Source organism: Physella acuta, unplaced genomic scaffold (genome assembly GCF_028476545.2).
Source record: "Physella acuta isolate Inbredline_101_S28 unplaced genomic scaffold, ASM2847654v3 ptg001051l, whole genome shotgun sequence".
Taxonomy (NCBI): domain Eukaryota; kingdom Metazoa; phylum Mollusca; class Gastropoda; family Physidae; genus Physella; species Physella acuta.
Window position 1 is genome coordinate 310,182 of NW_026732568.1, and position 17,663 is coordinate 327,844.

A 17,663-nucleotide genomic window follows, 5' to 3' on the forward strand; every position below is an offset into this window, starting at 1 on the left:
GTGTCAATTCGGTACTAGAAGTGACAGACACGCCTTTCCAGAATGGCCTCGATTCTGTGACGTTGACGTTGTGCAGAAGAAAGCGTCTAAAGGCTAATCTCAGACAGGGATTAGTGTGTGCAAGAGTTGACCACAGCAAAACATATGGGTTATTGACATTCATTCGCCTATCTATAGCTACCACAGAACTGGGTCAGTGAACCGGATGTGGCGCACGGAGAGGTGCGCGCGAAAACAAAAAAACAAAAAAATGGAGAGTGAGCATGGAATACAAAGCACAACTCAGGGTGGCCATATTTTTTGTTTTATTTTGTAAATGTTTTCACATGTAAAAGTACAAATATTGCAATACAACCAAACTACTGTTAATAAACTTGACAACAGCCTTTGATAGCGTCATGATGCAAAAACAACAGACAGCTAATCAATTTAGTATTTTTGTCTTCTTTTTTTAGTATAAGGTGAGTGCGTATATAATGAGCACTCTAAGCCAGAAACACCAACCAAAAAAAGCAGGTATATAAGATCAAGTTAGGGGGTGGAGAATAGGGGTCGAAAACTAAGTGTTTAAGCGTAATAAAAAAAAGTGAATAAACGTTGAAAATCTAACGAAAAAGGCAGAAGCACACAAAATAGACAGAATATTTAGTAGAATTAAATGTAATTAAACACGCATAGGTAGGTTTTTAACTGTTAGTATTAAAACCAAAGTCTAACTAAGAGTGGAGTTAAGTACAGTAAGAAAAAAAATATTTTTTTAAAAATTGGGATTTAGTGGGTTTTTTTCTTATTTGCTTGAGAAAAAAAAAGAACCGAAACAAACTATGAGATCAGATGAAAACCTGGTCTTACGGAGAGTGTAAAAATCTACCTAAGGTGACCAACCGACTGATATGATCGAACATTGGAATGGAATTGAAATGAAAAACTGTTTTTAAAAAAAACAATAAACACCAAACAATTAAAAAACACGGATCATTGAAAAGAACTATCGAAACAACTAACGTACATAAAAAGTGGGATTTCACAGTGAACTGGACTCAAAAACTCGAATGCGAGAAAACATCAAAAGTTAAGGGAAAACTGGAATCAGCGAAATTACTTTTTATTTAATTTGAATTAGAAGCCACTTATGTTAAGGAATACTGACCCGTGTCCCCTTGTATAACGCTGTCAAGACTGAAGAGTTAAAATAAGAGAATGCCTAGCGCACTGGGGGAAAAACAGAGAAGAACAAAACCTACACAAGAAATGGATCCTACTATAAACTTATTTCATGTCCCGTCTATACCGAGAAAAGCAATACGAACCTAGAATTCTACTACTCAAAAGGATGAAACTATTCGTTTAAAATCTAAATACTGTAGTTGTGTTTTTTCATAGTATACGAGTTTGAACTGAAAAAGAAAATCAATAAAACCGATGTGTCCTTTCTCGACATGTGTGCCCAGAAAATGAACACACGCTAGGGTATATAACAGCTACAGGCTAGGTTCAACAAACATTCTCTGTAAGGGACCGGGGTTCGGATCCTTCTGTTCAGTTGTCTGTCATGATTCGCATAACATGTTCTACCATAGATGAACAATTGTATAGTATCCACAAATAGTGTGGAGTGAATAAAAAATGGAATTGCATATATGTTTAGTAGGCGTGTTGTGCCTAAAACATGGGGGGGGGGTTAAAGAGGGGCGCTGGAAGTCTTGGGGGGAGGGGGGGTTGCTGTTATATGGAACAATTATCATACATGATAAAAACTTTATCTCAACATCATTGCCTATTAGATTTGGGGTATTTATCTGTTGTTTATAAAATGTATGAACATTAAAAATACTTATAACGTGGGAGCAATAAAATCTCCACAACAAAAGCCAGGTTATCTCTAAGATATCATATACAATAGAGAGGAGAAAAAAAAAGCTTGCTAAATAGAAGCAGTAGTGTACATCAGCCGTACGCTGTACACAAAAGGTACAGGGTACGAACGAGGCGATACCCCTACTGCTGGTAGAATTGTTCCCGCTTCATCTCACACCAAACAACTCCCAGCAGACCCTACGCGTCTGCTGGCGAAAACCTTGCTCACGCACTCGCGACCTCGACACTCACAGCACAGTGAAAACACTGAGAAGATGATCACAATCCGCAATGACAAAGAAAACAAAAAAGAAGCTGCCCTTCCACAAAAAAAAATATTTCCGGGCAGATCCAGCAATTTTTTTAAGACTTTAAAATTGTGTATAATTGCCCTTTTTTTAAAATAAAAAACATCCATTTTGTTGGAATAGAGATGAAGACTAATACGATATGCAGGACAACCGTACGTTGTTCCTCCCTAGCATTGTAACACTATGATACTGATGTGGGCAGTAGATGAATGAAGACACGTAGCAACATTGGAGCTGAGTTGATTGTGACCACTGATACACATAAACTTGGAAAAGAAAGAGATAAACGAATCAACAACATCAAAAAGTCATCAGCAAATCGTGTCATTGGAAGATCTCTATTATTTGCTCATTGAATTCAGCAATTCCTCACAAACTATACAACAAATATGATTTCAACCGGTTATTTCATGATACAAGGTGTACCTTGGTTATGATCAAAACTCATGCAACAGAATGGTTTTTTTTTTGTTTGAAGCTAAGGATGCAACCAGATATTTTTTTTTTTTTACTTTTAGATTTCTTTCAGTAAACACAACAAAGTGTTATTTCTAGAACATTAGTCACTATGACAATAGCAAACACAAAGGAAATTAAACACATAAATAGTAAATGGTTTGAAAATTGTAAAAAAAAAAAAGTTATGTTGTGACAAGTCACCAGCTAAGTCATGCTAGACCTCTGTGGATGAAGTTAAATGCACAGCTTGGCTTGTTACAACACACGTGTAAATCAAATGTAAACATAAAAAAAAAACATGAGATTCATGCCACAACAAAAACACAACTCAGGAGATTAACATAAAAAAATGTTTAATAAATGAAAAACCATAGAACAAAATCATTGTTCAGAGAGACAGACAGAAAGTGAGAGAGAAAGAATAAAAGAAATCAAAAAACCAACAACAGAGAAACAAAAGCATAAAATGATAAACTAAAAGTTCATAATGAACATTGAGATTGAGCTTCTACGTGCACCTGAAGCACAGAGATTCACATACATCCATACATAACATATAGTATTATGCAATTACCGATTTCCACTTCTTTACATGGAAAACGTTAAAATATCAAAATCAACCATTAAAATTAAATTCCAACTCAAATTATACAGATTAAACAATCAATTAAAAGAATATTGATTATGCACAAAAATCTTGTAGATGCTGCTTTAAAACTAAGATTTAAAAGAAAAAACAAGTGTTAAAATACGACTAAGATTATAAATTAGTTTTAAAATTATGTCCTTACAATTTGATAAATTTTACAAATTTACAGTCAGCCCAAGGAACTGTGAGAAAATATCACCCAAGTTCTAAAAATAGGATTCCTCCACGGCTTATTAAAAACGTGAAAGGAATTCACTGGAAAGATTGTGTTTTGTGTTTTCTAATGTCACTGAAGATGGAATAATGAGAACAGAGTTCCAGAAAAAAATTAAAGACAATTTAGATATCACTGGTATGTTTTCTTGTCCTGAGCAATGGATCATTAGAGCATGGTTTATCATAAATAGATTGGTATTACAGCCATTAGATTTTGTGCAAAATTGTATCTTGCGTTTACTAGTACTTGTATTGTATGGTAGGTAGGTTTTATGTTTCAAGATCTAGGTATTGCCGAAAAAGCAGAATGTCATCAATTAGTTTAACATACAGTTCATGGTTTTCGTCCGTTTGCTTTAAATGACACTTGTAGAACTCTGTTGCCTAAGGTAAATCCATTCAAATTCTGTATTGCGATCAAAGCTTCTTCATAGTTGGTCATCGTGACGAAACCAAATCCTTTACACTTCTGGGTGGTAAAATCCCTAATGACTTTGACGCTCTGGACAGCTCCAAAGGGTCCAAAGAGCTGCCACAGGACACTGTCCTCAGTGTCGGGGGCGAGGTTATAAACAAAGATGCACCAGCCAGTGGCGTTGAGGGCTGTGGTTGATGAGTTGCTGTTTGTTGCTGCTGCTGCTGCCGCTGCTGCTGAAGCTGCCGTGGTGAGTGTTGTGGGTAAAATAGTGTTCTGCAGCAGTCCTGACTCCAAAGGGGAATACCTGAATTCAGGGCAAGATGAGAAATCTTATTTTTACCATGATAAGATTTTCAAATAATATGAATGAAATTAAAATAAAAATGTTATTAGCATGTTGTCTTTACTATGATGAGACAGTGTGGTCAAGTGGTAGAGCACAAATAAAAAAGTTTGGCTCCCTAGAATAAATCTGTGGACAACTCTGAGACTGCCCAATTATGATGGGTATCTGACTCCAGTTGGAGAAAGTAAAGGAGGCTGACTACACAGTTTGGGTATATAAAAGTCAATGAAACAAACTCCACATGAACTGTCATATGGACTGCCAGATCAGACAGGTACTTCATTTACCAACCTTTACGCTAAAAAAATATGCTTAACTGTTGTAAAAGTTTAATACTGAACTCACCTGAATCGGCTTGAGGCTGTGGCATGATGTATTGGCCCAAAGAATCTGCGATGGGTCGGAGATAAATAGGTAGCCAGGGCTAATGGCGCCATGCCAGCAAGATTTTTATTGGAGCTGGGAGAGTTAGCAAATTTGACCGTAATGGGATCAAGGCATCCCTCAGGAATGTGGTTGTTTAGCTTCTGAATGGCACGTTCAGCTTCACATCGCTGATCAAAACGTATGAAGCCAACACCTTTGGATAAGCCTGTAAAAGTTTGTTTTGTTAAGTCAGTGATGATAGGTAAAAAGAAAGAAGTGACGTACACGACACATCTCTACTAGATTAAAAAATTTAAGTTTTTAAGTCTCACTAATAAAATATTTTTACATATATAGTGTAGGACATTTAAATGTAGACCTACTGTTTAAAAACAAATCCTTAATTCAAGCTTCCATCTAAAACTAACACTTCTTAAAACATCACGAATGCTATCTAAAGATTATGTATATACAGATGTAAAGATATAAATTAATAAATTGAAGAAATGTGCAAAATTGCATTCTCATGCATTTCCATCATGTACAAAGCAATTAAGATTAAAATATAAGGTATATTTTATCAAGAGAATGCATTAACAGAAGGAATAAGATAACTACAGGTAAGTAGAAGGCATATTAGTCATATGTGTATCGGTATAAAATCCAGGTATCAACACAAGGCCCAATAAGTATCCTTTTTGTACATAATGAAAATGCCACAGGTTTTTGCTTTCAATAACTCCAATAAATGAAAGGAAAAAAAGAAACAAACAAAAAAACAAAAGACACAGTTTCAAACTAATAAGTTTGAAGAAATAGTTAAACAAAATCTTATTGGTCCACAACACCAACTGACAATATCAAAGCTTAAGTTGAATAAATGCAAGAAACATCACAATTCTCTTTACACTCATAAAGCTCTACATTTTTTGCCAAAGTCTTAACAGAAGTCATTTTTATATTACAGACTATACCCTTCTATAGTCTCAATGCATTATTGTTAGTTATTATAGGAAGAAAATATAATCAGCTAACAACTGATTTTTGCTTTGAAAACAAGAGTGAGTGCTTTAGTACAAAACAAACAACATTAGTGCACTTAGTAAAATGTACCTAAGCTGTTAGTAACATTATAACAGGTGATTAGATAAGAGGTGAGACTTGCTGAGAAACTGTCGACAATTCAGTGACAGAACTATGACATGCAGGTTCATATAGGTAAATATACTGTATCACTTCAAGTGAGATCAACACATGGGAAGAAACAACTAGCTGCTTTCTACCTCACAGGTTTCAGATCTTCTTTTCTTATCAAAGTTTAGAATCTTCTAGCCAATGATTCTTTTTTTGTACAAATGAAAACAAAATAAAGTGGAACAAGTATAGTGAAAAATAAAGCATATAGAGGAAAACAAAGGTAATATTCAAACAAAACAAAAAGAGCTCGAACAACTAGAAATATGGACCATCATGCAAAATAAATGAATAAATCAAGAATAGAAATGAAAATTGAAATAAAGAAACTATGTAACGGAAACAAGTAGACGCTGAAGAACACCTGACCTGTGTTTGTATCATAAAGAATTCGCGACGTTATTATCTTCCCGCAGTGAGAGAACAACTTCTCCAAATCCTGCTGGGCCATAGACTTTGGCAGCCCACTTACATACAAGTTAGCACCTTTTATAGTTTCACTACTGGGCCTTGCATATGATACCTAGAAAAATTAGTTAAAGTTCATGTTTATTCCCTCTGTGTGGGTGGGGGATAGCTTTGCCTCCTTGGGCAATGATGCACCAGATGTCTTCCTCAGAATTTTTAGCTACCGGCAACATCAATCAGCCAAATGAAAGGGGAGTTAGTCAAAGGAAGCCTGCATGAACATAACGTTCCAAACATGGAAATCAATGGTGTAAAAAAACAAAGAGGAAAATTAGAAAATGATGAAACAAATAAGACAGAACCAAACAGAACATGGAAAGATTACCAGACAGGGATTTAAAATCAAGAAATCCTTGGATGCTTATGTATGTTAATTGGCATGCACTTTTTACAGTGGATCTACATTTCTAAATACAGTTTCGAGGGCATGAACAGTGACCAAACTGCGCTACAGTAAAGGAGGGAAACATCACGCAAGCTTGCTTCTCAGGCCCACACCATTTGCCTCATTGAAAGAGTGGGAATTTAGAATTTTCCATAGCAACTATCCGAGGAACATAACATTGATGCACCACAGCGTGGTTGACTGTGCTTCTATAATGGATGTAGTACCTGTGGTTTGGTCATAAAGTATTCTTGATGTTATGATATTTCCAATCTGAGAGAACAGTGCCTCCAAGTCCAACTGTGTCATAGATTTAGGCAAGCCACTAATATATAAGTTAGCTCCTTTAATACTCTCAGAGCTTGGGCGTGCAAGAGATACCTGAAAATCAACAGAGACTTTTAAAAATGCAAAACAAAACAAACTCAGGGGACCAAAACGCAAATTAATAAAACAAAAACGGATGGCACCATATAGTTTTTGTCAGCTGCTGAATGTACCATGACATCTTGAGAATGGACTCAGTCATTGTTCCTACTCTTTTTTCCTGCGTTCTTGTGATAAGTAACTCTGGCGTTACATGCTCTGAACTTTGGTTTATGCTGTAAAACATACAAGCATTTCTGTTGGTACTTTGAAAATCTTCCCGTGATCTTATGACTAGACTAGGTGCCACCTGTTTTGAAATGAAGTTTTCTTTCACAAAACACACAGGAAAATATAAAGAGAGAAAAGAAAATTGAAACAGATCATAGTCATTGACACACCTCGCTGCCAAGGCTACTGGTGAGTAAATAAATGAAAGAATAGAAAAATTGAGACTTTCAAGAGATAGCAACCAAAGTATAATCACGAATAAACCCTGAAATGAAGAGAAGGAAAATAAGTAGCAAATAAAATTTAATAAACATATTGAAAAAAAAACATAAAAATAATCAAATAAAATTAAAGAGAGAAAGACATCCATCACTCCTCATCAAGGACATTTTTGGACTTGGAGACTTGCTGCTTTGTTTTTCATCTAATTACTCATTTAATCAGGTTCCTAATGTGTGTCTAATTTGTGAACCACTTTTCTACTAGATACCTGAAACAACTTTGAGGGGCTGAGAAACAACAATGTGACTATATAATTAATGGCTAGTTCTAAAAACATATTTATACAGTACACTCATATCAAAAGATTGTTAGCAATATTACAATAATAATCATAAATCCAAACAAATTAACTTTTTAAATAAAATATAAACAATAAAATCCAAATACCCAAACAATAAAATGTATCAAGGTTGTGGGGTGTACAGAACTTTAAAATTAAAATTTGATAAAGAAATTATAATAAAGGGCCAAATTAAAATAAAAACAGTAAAAAATAATAAATCGTCTCTTACCTTAATTGTTTTGTTCTGCAGCCGAAGGCCGTTCAATGTGTTTATGGCTTTTTCCGCGTCCTCTGGTCTTTTGTAGTTGACAAACCCATATCCCAGGCTTTGCCCTGGGGAGGGAGTCAGAGGGTCTGTATCAGTTCACATGGGTTGTCAAAAAATTTGGAGGTGCACTAAAGTGCAACACGCTCTCATTCACACACTCTCTCACAACAACAGCCTAATACTAAATATTAACAGCATTAAACTTTAACTCTAATGATAAACAAAAAATACTTGTCTATAAACAAGACTTCCATTTTTTTTAAAGAATAATATAATTTTTTTTTTTTTTGCTGCTGTACAACTGAGATAGGCCTAGAATTAATGTTTAGATAAATTATTGAATTTTTTAACATACCTATTGCTTCCAATACTGGTAAAGCTAGTGTGGTAAAAAAAAAAAGAGATCTACATATATGTCAGTGCATGTGTTTATTTAATTAATTCTTTATTGTAAAGTATACATCTTTAAAGCATCTATTATTAAATATTATTATCCAATATTATTATCCAATACTTAAGCATTAGTAAAAAAATTATCATAAACATTTTTATTTTTTAAAATCTTATAATGTATTGATTTCTTGAAATAACTGTATTCATTTATTGAAATTCAACAGTTTAGCAATTCATACAACCTACTGTTTACAAAATATAATTTTAATATTTAGGGTTTCAATGCATTTTATTTTTATTTTTAAAGTGAATTTTTTATCTCATTTGAAAAAAAAAAATCCCTTCCATTTGCACCAAGCCCACACTGAGTGCTGTAATGACTGTGACATGTTTGAACAGGCTAAGTGTTTTATTGATTGGTAAAAGACTGTCATTTGCCCTCCCATAGAGCTGCTTCTCACCAGACCCGATATAACAACAGTAATTATCTTTTAGAATCATCCTAGCCAATTACTAATTATATCATTACCCCCACCTTCCCCCACTAAGTAAATAATCTTATGAAACAGACTTTGTGAAGAAAATAAACTAATTAGAAGCAAATGCTATTGGGGGGAAAAAAAGAGTTTTTGAACTTTGAATGTATTCTTATTTATATTTTAATTAATTAGTGTCACTTTCTCCTTTTTAGTGAAGTGTCATAATTGTTCAGTGGGAAATTAGGTAGGCCTCATCAATTGTGAAGTTTCTATGAACTGGTTATTTAAAGTATTAACTTTAAGAAGCTGAACTTAAAAAATGGAAGTCTGTTTTATAAACTACTTAATTTCAGTCATTAACTTCAATACATTCAAGTGTCTAAAATCAAGCTCTATTTAATTACCAGTTATGTAAATAGATAATAACTTAACTAGCATTTATAATTTCTGATTTAAAAAAATCTACTTAAAAATATAAATATAAAATAAAAGCATGTAGCCTATCAAGGCTCCATTGACTGCCATAGACTCCGTGGTAAGCTTATAAGGCTATAATCGGATTACATCGGATTTAATTAATCTAAAATTAAAGGTTTCTCGGACATAAAGGGGGTGGGGGGAGTTGCCTACCAAACAATGAAGAAATTAGAAACGTGGCCGATAATTTCAACAGGAAATTTCACAAAGGAACCCAATGCTAGGGGGATGACAAAGAAAAATAGCGTGGGAGGTGGTTTTAAAATGAATTTCGACCACTCCCCTAATTAACAATGTATCGAGTCCACCCCCCTCCCTCCCCCCATTAAATAAGTGATGATATCAGGCCATGCCTACGTGTTGGCCAATGGTGTAGTAGCGACATTGACAAATATTTCATCCACCCAGGCATGTGTGTAGTTGAATACCGTGTTACCAGCTGCCGCTGTACGTCAAGTCTTGTGTCAGCTGGCTCGTTACTAAACCGGCGGCTTTTTTTTTCTCTCTCCCCCCCCCCCCCCCTCGCCCCTCTTTTAAATGGGAACAATGTCCGCACGCGCTATGACACGCGCCACCGGTGCATAGGGCCCTCGCGTGCCCACCCCACTTCACCCCGCTGCCTGTCCTTTAATCTAAAGCCCCCCCCTCCCCCCAAAATGAACGACACACATCTGACAAAGATGATTCCTTAACGCTCAACTGCTCACCTACAGCCGGCCAGGCCTTTGTTACGGCGCAGTATTATTTCTTTACTAGCACGCGTAAATTAAAAATGAGATATTCGACCCCCGTTCTTTTAATCTTTCCCAATCTCACCACCCTCCCCCACCCTATTTACAAGATCGGACATAGAACCAATAATTATGAGAACATAGGTAGTATATTTAACCCCCCTCCCCTCCTCCCTATCCATAGCAAAGCATTAGCTGTATTTAAATACACGAAACACATCTGGTAACATCTGGCTAGGTGAAATGAACCATTATGTTCAAAGGCTGAACACTGAGAGGAAAAATCAATGTCGCAATACTTGACGAAGCTTCAGCCGATGGTCAATAAGGATTTCGAGAAAATAAATTAATTTCGCCCTGGGTTGGGGGTATGCTGCAACCCTTTCTTATATATAACTTTCCACTGTGGTTATAATATAACCACGTTTTTTTTATACTAAAACGGTAATGAGTCATACGGCAAATCGAGCACGGCAGTACACGCCCTGTATGAGGTGGCAGTCAATGAGACCCAGAAGTGTTTTAAAAGGGTAGCAAGTCTTATATACATACCGGTTGGCTTATCACGAATGAGTTTGCAGCTTTCTAGCTCGCCGATACTGGAAAACAAGGAGCGGATTTCGTCCTGTGACATAGTTTGTGGTAGGTAGTTGACGATGAGATTTGTTTTACTGACGCCATCGTCTGAGTGAGAGGGGGAGGTGGTGCCCCCGTTCTGTGTGATACCGACTTGAGAGGACTGGTCCATAATAGCATGGTCTCCAAGAGTGATCTGAAACAAGACGGACCACGTATGTCAAGTGTTCCATTTACCCTCGCGACGCTACTAAAGAAGTAATTTTTTTTTAAAATCCAGTTATCATTTAACTGCGTATTAGAATTAATAATTAGTTTATATTTTAACGATAATCAGAATAAAAAGTTAATTTTATTTTAGCAGACTATAGAAGAGGTTAATTATTGTTAATCTGTTTAAAAATATAATTCCACGTAAGCCCTATAATTTTATTTTATTAAAAAATTTAAGCATGACAAATGTAAACAAATGAATGTTGTATTAGAAAATAAATGATAATGAATGACTAGACGAGGTAAACCAAGCAAGTATGTTGAAGCTAGACAGAAGTAAAATACGAGGGTACGAAATAAATATTGACCAGGAGCACCGACAGACACCAAGCAAAATAAACAGTAGCGGAGAGTGAGCAGCTCAACACAGGTAAGTTGGGATCACGAACCGACCAACACAACGGCAGGGGTCAACTAAAAAAAAAAGGAAACCTCAGTGGCCCAGTTACAGAAGCAGAACTTTTTAAAGATCGTTTTTAGCAGCAGGAAAACCAGCAGAGAAGTTTAAGGTGAGCAAAAAGTGGCTTGACCCTAACTTACCATGACTGGTGCACACAACGGATAGCTATTTTGACTGCAGGTTTGGGCCATACCACTGCAGCTGGAGGGAATTGTGAAGTATGGTAGTCCTTTGTTCTGTACTGCCACTATATCACACGGTTTCAATAGCAAGTTACCACAGTTAGAAGAAGTAGAAGCAGTTATCACCACTGAAGCATAAAAGGGATACAAATAGAACTATATGAAACAATGAAGCCATCTTCTCATATTCGTGAGTACATACCTGCATTTAGATAAATTTCTTATTTTCTTTAGTAAATCCAAACAACAAAACACAGATAAACTAAAACCGAAGGCTCGAGAAGTAAGTAAAAATCCAAACTTTTTTTCTTTCAATGGAACACCAATGTTTTATTCCGTCTGGCAGCACGCGAAGTCGGGACGCAAGCCAGTTCTGCTCACGCTTATTGAATGGATCGCCTTACTGCATGACCTCAGCATAAATAGCATTAGGCCAGAGCGCCCGTAAACTAATCCTACGTTCTCAACAACCAATCAGATGCAAGCAGAATGGCTGTCAATAACGGCCCGTGGAGTCAGCATCTGGCGCTAGTGGCGGGCCAATCCCGAGCCCTCGCCTCTCTTGCGGGGTGGGGGAAATTCGCTTTTTCTCCTCTATTATTTCTATTTGTTTGTTACGATTTTTTATAATTGTGTATTTCTCTCAAAACACCCCCCTTCCACTATTTTTTTTTAGCTTTTCTAAAGAAATAATTTTCATAAAATATACGTCGGCATACTTTTTATGTGATATTTTCTCGATAAATGCGATATTTTTCCAATACAAAATGCGTTTGTATATAAGCATGTATATATATATATATATATATATATATATATATATATATATATATATATATATATATATATATATATATATATATATATATATATATATATATATATATATATGCTTTTATATATACAAATGAGGGTGAGGTACCGTATGCATTAACATGGTAGCACGGTAATAGTATTATTGAACACAGTGAGTTAACCTATAATCCCAATATTGGTGTTGGTGTTTTCTCCTTAGAAGCTTTTTTGTGAGATTAAAAAAAATGTTCTCATAGAAAGATTGAGGAAATTGAGTTTATGCACTTTTTCACACACACACACACACACACTCTCTCTCTCTCTCTCTCTCTCTCTCTCTCTCTCTCTCACACACACACACCAAATGTTGGCTGGTGAGCCAAGTTATTATGCGAGCATTGTTTTAAGGTGTTAAAAATTTGTCTAAAAATAATTGTCTTTTTTTTTTTTTGCTTGGTGAAGTGGGCTCATACGTTACAGGTTTATGCTTGGGAAATGATGCATTTTTTACTTTCTGTTATACAAAGTATAGAGGAGGTATTTAAATTACAAACGATACACTCGTTACTAAAACAATATATGTTCAAATCTTAGAGGTGTTCCAAAATTTACAATCCAGTAGTGTTGTTAGAACTTCATTTTTTTTTAAAGAGAAAAGGAAGGAAGAAATGTTTGGCTAAGTATGTATGATATGTTTCAAAGCTAAGCCCCATATATTACTGTCAACTCCCACAAAATCTACACCAATTCGAGTTTTGACGGAACAAACAAAAGCAAACATTTTCCCAACTGGCCCCATATTGTGGACGGAAACAGAAGCTACAAGGTGTTACAATCTCAACACACCGAAAACACCAGCAACGTGATATCACCCCAGAGCTATTTCGAATCACAAAAGCTCTCAACTTTTCCCCCATCTGTTACAGCCGCCAAACTCATTTGTATAGTACGGCATAGTGTGGTTGGGTTTTGGGGGGTGGGGGGGGGGGGAGAGATTGGGTCGAAAGCAATTTTTAGTGTTTGAAAGGGATAATTAAAAAACAACTAAAGACAAACTAAGAGAAATGTTTTAATTAGGCATATAACATGTAACTTAATTTGTAAGATATAACGACATAAAGCAAAGGAGGGCAGTTATGTCGTTAAAGATGAGAGCCGGACGTTTTCCTGAAAGACAATTGCCGAATGCCGTTGGCCCGAGAGGCCGTTTAGCCCAATGGACGTTTGCCCGAATGTGACAAACGTCCAAATAAACGTTTACCCGAATAAGTGTCTTTCGGTAATTAGTCGTAGACCCACCATATAATTATTTGTTATTATGTACTGCGATCAGAACAACAACATACTTTATGTGTAAATGCACACAGATGAAGTAGAGTTCATCTGTTTCGAACTCGAGCCTTTCTGTTTTGCAGTTTAGCTCTCTACCGCTAGACAACGCCGCCCCTATTACTGTTGTTAGAACCTCAAAATAGGCATTTGACTGCTAATAATCCTAGCGTTTTTTTCCCCTTTATTATTCCAGCATAGTCACTCCCAATTCTGTATCTGAAAAGTAGGCAGACCATTCAATGTGCCAATGATCATTTGGCTGCACGAGCAAGATTTGACTCGGAGCCAGCGGCCTACATAAGTAGTGCGTCGGGTTAGGGGTGGTCTTAGAAACCAAAATTGATTTTAGGGGCTCCGTTTGGTGGGTGACGTGTAGTCCACCGTATTGTCTTAAGCTATCAGTCTTTAAGACTATCTGCAAATACTAAAACACCTTAACTAGTAAGACAATTGTTGGTGGCTGGGTTCCCTGAAGGAACGGGAACATTAGGGAGGTAACATTAACCTATCGCCGAAAAATACGCAAACTGAACTTTCAGGCGTTTGGTTCCCTCCACCACCACCCATCCCCCCCCCCCCCCTCAGGTTTTACATGTTTTCTAGTTTCAGTAAGAAATCGGGACGCTTGAAGTCATACTTCACCACACATCACCATCTAACAGAATGGACCCCTCAATAAGGGACCGTCTCATAAGATGAATTTTTGCTAGGAACCGTCGACACTAATGCTCCTGTGTAACAGAAGACCAGCCCACTGCGATGTGCTTCAAAGCACTCGTAGAACGCTCATGCTTTCAGTGTGAGCGAATCTGGCACTTATTCTAAGCTACCAAAGTAGGCTGTTTGGCCTGGGAGGGAATGATCTTAAGGCTTTAAAAAGTGATAAAAATAAGTTGTATCACAAAATGCTGAGGGTTATATGCTACCAAAAGTATCTCTTACTAAAAAAAAAGTGGCTTTTCTTGCATTGTTATGATAGTAAAAAAAAAACTTTATCAATATTCTTTCTCATTTGAGGAATCTTTCGGTGTCAGTGGACGTGAAAGATACAATAAATGTACGAATTGCGACATCCAATATCCTTTAGTACTTTCTCAAGGAAAAGTTGACATTTTTTTTAAATCCAAGAGCAGTAATGATATATTAGACAGATTTGTTTTTTTATAGTTTTCAAAATTTCTGGAACGTGAGCCCAACTGGTAATTTTTTAATGATAGAATATGACAGATGCACTTGCCACAGTATTTATGTATGAGTATGTGGAAGGTCAACTTATAGATACAATCTACTATTTTGCAAAAACATAAAGATAAAATAAGATTTTTTTCATTAGTAAACTGGACGCTTTAAACGATTCCCCAACGTCGCTACACCCAACAACAGTCAACTCTTACGATGGTAAGTCCATCAGAATCACCGATGTTCACAAACTACATTCCGCTGATGAAAAATAAACACGAAAAGGTCTCTTTTAGGGTCCATTCCTCACCCTTTCCACGTTTGACTGGATTATGAAGAGAGCAGACAAACCGAATTCGTGTGAGCCTACGATTTTGAGGCTGGGGTAACTTTACAAACCATGCTGACCACTCTACGCTTGTATTTAGACAAGCTAGCTAACGGGGGGGGGTGGGGAAGTTGTGGTCATAACCAAAGCGAGTCAGTTTTCCTGACTTTATATTGCCTATACTTATAATTCAGAGATATTTTTATTTTTAAATAAGTAACTAACATCCTAAAGATACGATGATAGCCAGTAGTTTAACAGTTTCTTCAAAAAGCGAAAGGTTCAAATGGGAAACTTTCTTATCAAGACTTTCTAAGCCTTCTACTAATAAAACGTACAGGATATTTTCACATTATGAAGATTTGTTTCCACCTGCATTCAATGAAAAACTGATAGAGCGGAGTCTTGAAGGACATGCTAGAACTAGAACACCCAAGCAAACGACCAGACCATAACAAACAAAGCTATAAGATTGTACGTGACTTTGTTGCAGCTTGTGTTAAGTTAATAGAATAGACCTACAATTCAAATATTTTTTTAAAAGGCGCCACTTTACTTTTCTACTAATACTAATGCTCTCTCTCTCTTTCTCTGACTCTCTCCTGAAGCATCCACTCCCCCCCCCCCCCCAGTTACATTAACCATTCTAAATAAACAGAAAAGTTGATTAAAGTTATAAATTGTTCAAGTTCAAGAATAAATTAAAGAAAATACTAAAATACTACAATAAAATAACATCAAATGCAATATAACAAATTCATGTCAAAATGTTAGCTAACAGCGGTTAACGGCTAGCCTTAATGGGTTACTGAAATTCTGTATTGATCTATTTTTTTTTTACTGACGTCGGTTAAAAAAAACCAGCAGAGGATTCTACAACTGACCATTCGTTTGGGGCTCAATTCGTATACCAGTAGGTTATCTTGATTGGTATGCTGCCGTACACACAGTTAACCCCCCCCCCCCCCACCCCACCTTTAACTAAACTAAAGTTTAATTTAACTTAACTTTCGTGGGTTCGTTCATGAAGAAATTGTTTGTGTAAAAACCTATAATAGTCTAGATCTAGTTGTAGTTGGGGCCATGTTACGAGTGACCTACAACTTAAAACTTGCCGACTATGATTTTGGTAACGAACTTGGTTTTGAGTTTCGTACGAAATGCGGCAATGCCATACTTCATTACTATGCATTCGCGGCTTTTGACCTCAAGCAAAAACGCCAAAATCGCTAGTATTTACTTGAATATAAACGATCTAGATCTAGAAATCTAGTCCTAAAAATTGAATCTCGTGACGGCCATTTTTTTCTTCATTTCAATTTCATTTGTTCTGAGAAAGTAGAATCTAGTCTAGATACTACAGCAAAATTAAAGTGCTGTTTTTTTTCATAATTCATTGGCCATTCGAGTAGACTCCAGTAGTTTTTAGTGGGGGCAAATCCACTTCATTTTATATTATACTATACAAAACTAGAATCTAGATTATATCTAGAATAGATCTAGATCTAGCTAGTAGATATATTGATCTAGAATCTACGTAGATTCTAAGTATAGTATAGCACTGAAGTTCTTGTCAGAGCGGTAGTCTAGACATAAGCTAGACTACACACGGAAGTCAACGCCACCTGTTAGTAGACTAGTAGACTACTGTTGCTGAAGTTTAACTGGAGATATTTATTATTAAATAATTAAATTAATTAAACAACCTACCGTCCAGTCCATCGATGAATGTTAGTACTAATCAGAGGACCGTAGTATCTTAATATATATATCGAAAATTATTAATAGATTTAGAATATCCAAATTAAAACGCACAATCTGATTTACTAACATTTATGATTCAATCCAAGTTTTCACTTTCAGACTGCCAAATGTGGATGGCAGTACTCGATACTTAATGTGTAATCGTTAAAATTATTGTTTACACAATTTAAAGTAAAATTGTCACTAGTATTGAGTAATATATTTTTAAAACTAAAGATCGAATGAGCCCATCCAAATGTGACGTCATTCGTCTAGACAAAGCTCTGGGAGGTGTTTATTACTTGTATTTATAATATTTTTGAAAAAGAAAAATATTTGGTATAATTTTGATAATTGTTGTATATTAATTATTTTATATTATTTTAAAAATGTCTCTTTCAACATTCAAATGGAATAAATGACGGTTAATTCTATTGGTTATGAAAGTAAAATCCGCTAACATATTATTTTAACTTAACTGAATGAATCGCACAAACGACTCATACGAATAGGCTTACAACCGATAGGCCGTTGTTTTGTTGTTATATTGTTTGTGTTTATTTTTCTTCAAACGCTCTATTATTTTAGAGGCCGTCTCTTATATTCTAATTTGTGTTACCAAACTATAATCGACAATGCAGATTACTTTAACCATTCTTAATTAAAATTAGCTAAA

At 35.8% G+C, this 17,663-nt stretch overlaps 1 protein-coding gene across 13 annotated transcripts; it reads right to left on the reverse strand.

The window, feature by feature from the left end:
• Positions 1–2,963: 2,963 nt before the first annotated feature.
• On the reverse strand, positions 2,964–17,094 carry LOC131955038 (ELAV-like protein 1). Of its 13 annotated transcripts, none has more exons than XM_059318982.1 (8): positions 17,076–17,094; positions 11,569–11,738; positions 10,732–10,951; positions 8,455–8,478; positions 8,061–8,185; positions 6,897–7,050; positions 4,602–4,848; positions 2,964–4,214 (listed from the first exon to the last, which is right to left on the reverse strand). In XM_059318982.1, exons 2-8 carry the CDS (start codon positions 11,617–11,619, stop codon positions 3,827–3,829), a joined length of 1,209 nt encoding a protein of 402 aa, XP_059174965.1. In that variant the 5' UTR covers positions 11,620–11,738; positions 17,076–17,094; the 3' UTR covers positions 2,964–3,826. The 13 variants fall into 13 exon arrangements, with proteins under 13 accessions (XP_059174965.1, XP_059174964.1, XP_059174957.1 ...); XM_059318981.1 differs by lacking the exon at positions 17,076–17,094 and adding an exon at positions 16,955–17,048; XM_059318974.1 differs by lacking the exons at positions 6,897–7,050; positions 17,076–17,094 and adding exons at positions 6,186–6,339; positions 11,912–12,039 and having other exon boundaries at positions 8,061–8,164.
• Positions 17,095–17,663: the final 569 nt, after the last annotated feature.

Bases quoted from the DNA above. Each gene is read 5' to 3' on its own strand.
- LOC131955038 (XM_059318971.1), bottom strand. The intron at 6,340-8,060 runs GTAAGAGACGAT...TAATTTTTCTAG, and splicing joins TGCAGAACAAAACAATTAAG to GTATCATATGCAAGGCCCAG. The intron at 4,849-6,185 runs GTCAGGTGTTCT...AAACTTTTACAG, and splicing joins TCTTTATGATACAAACACAG to GCTTATCCAAAGGTGTTGGC.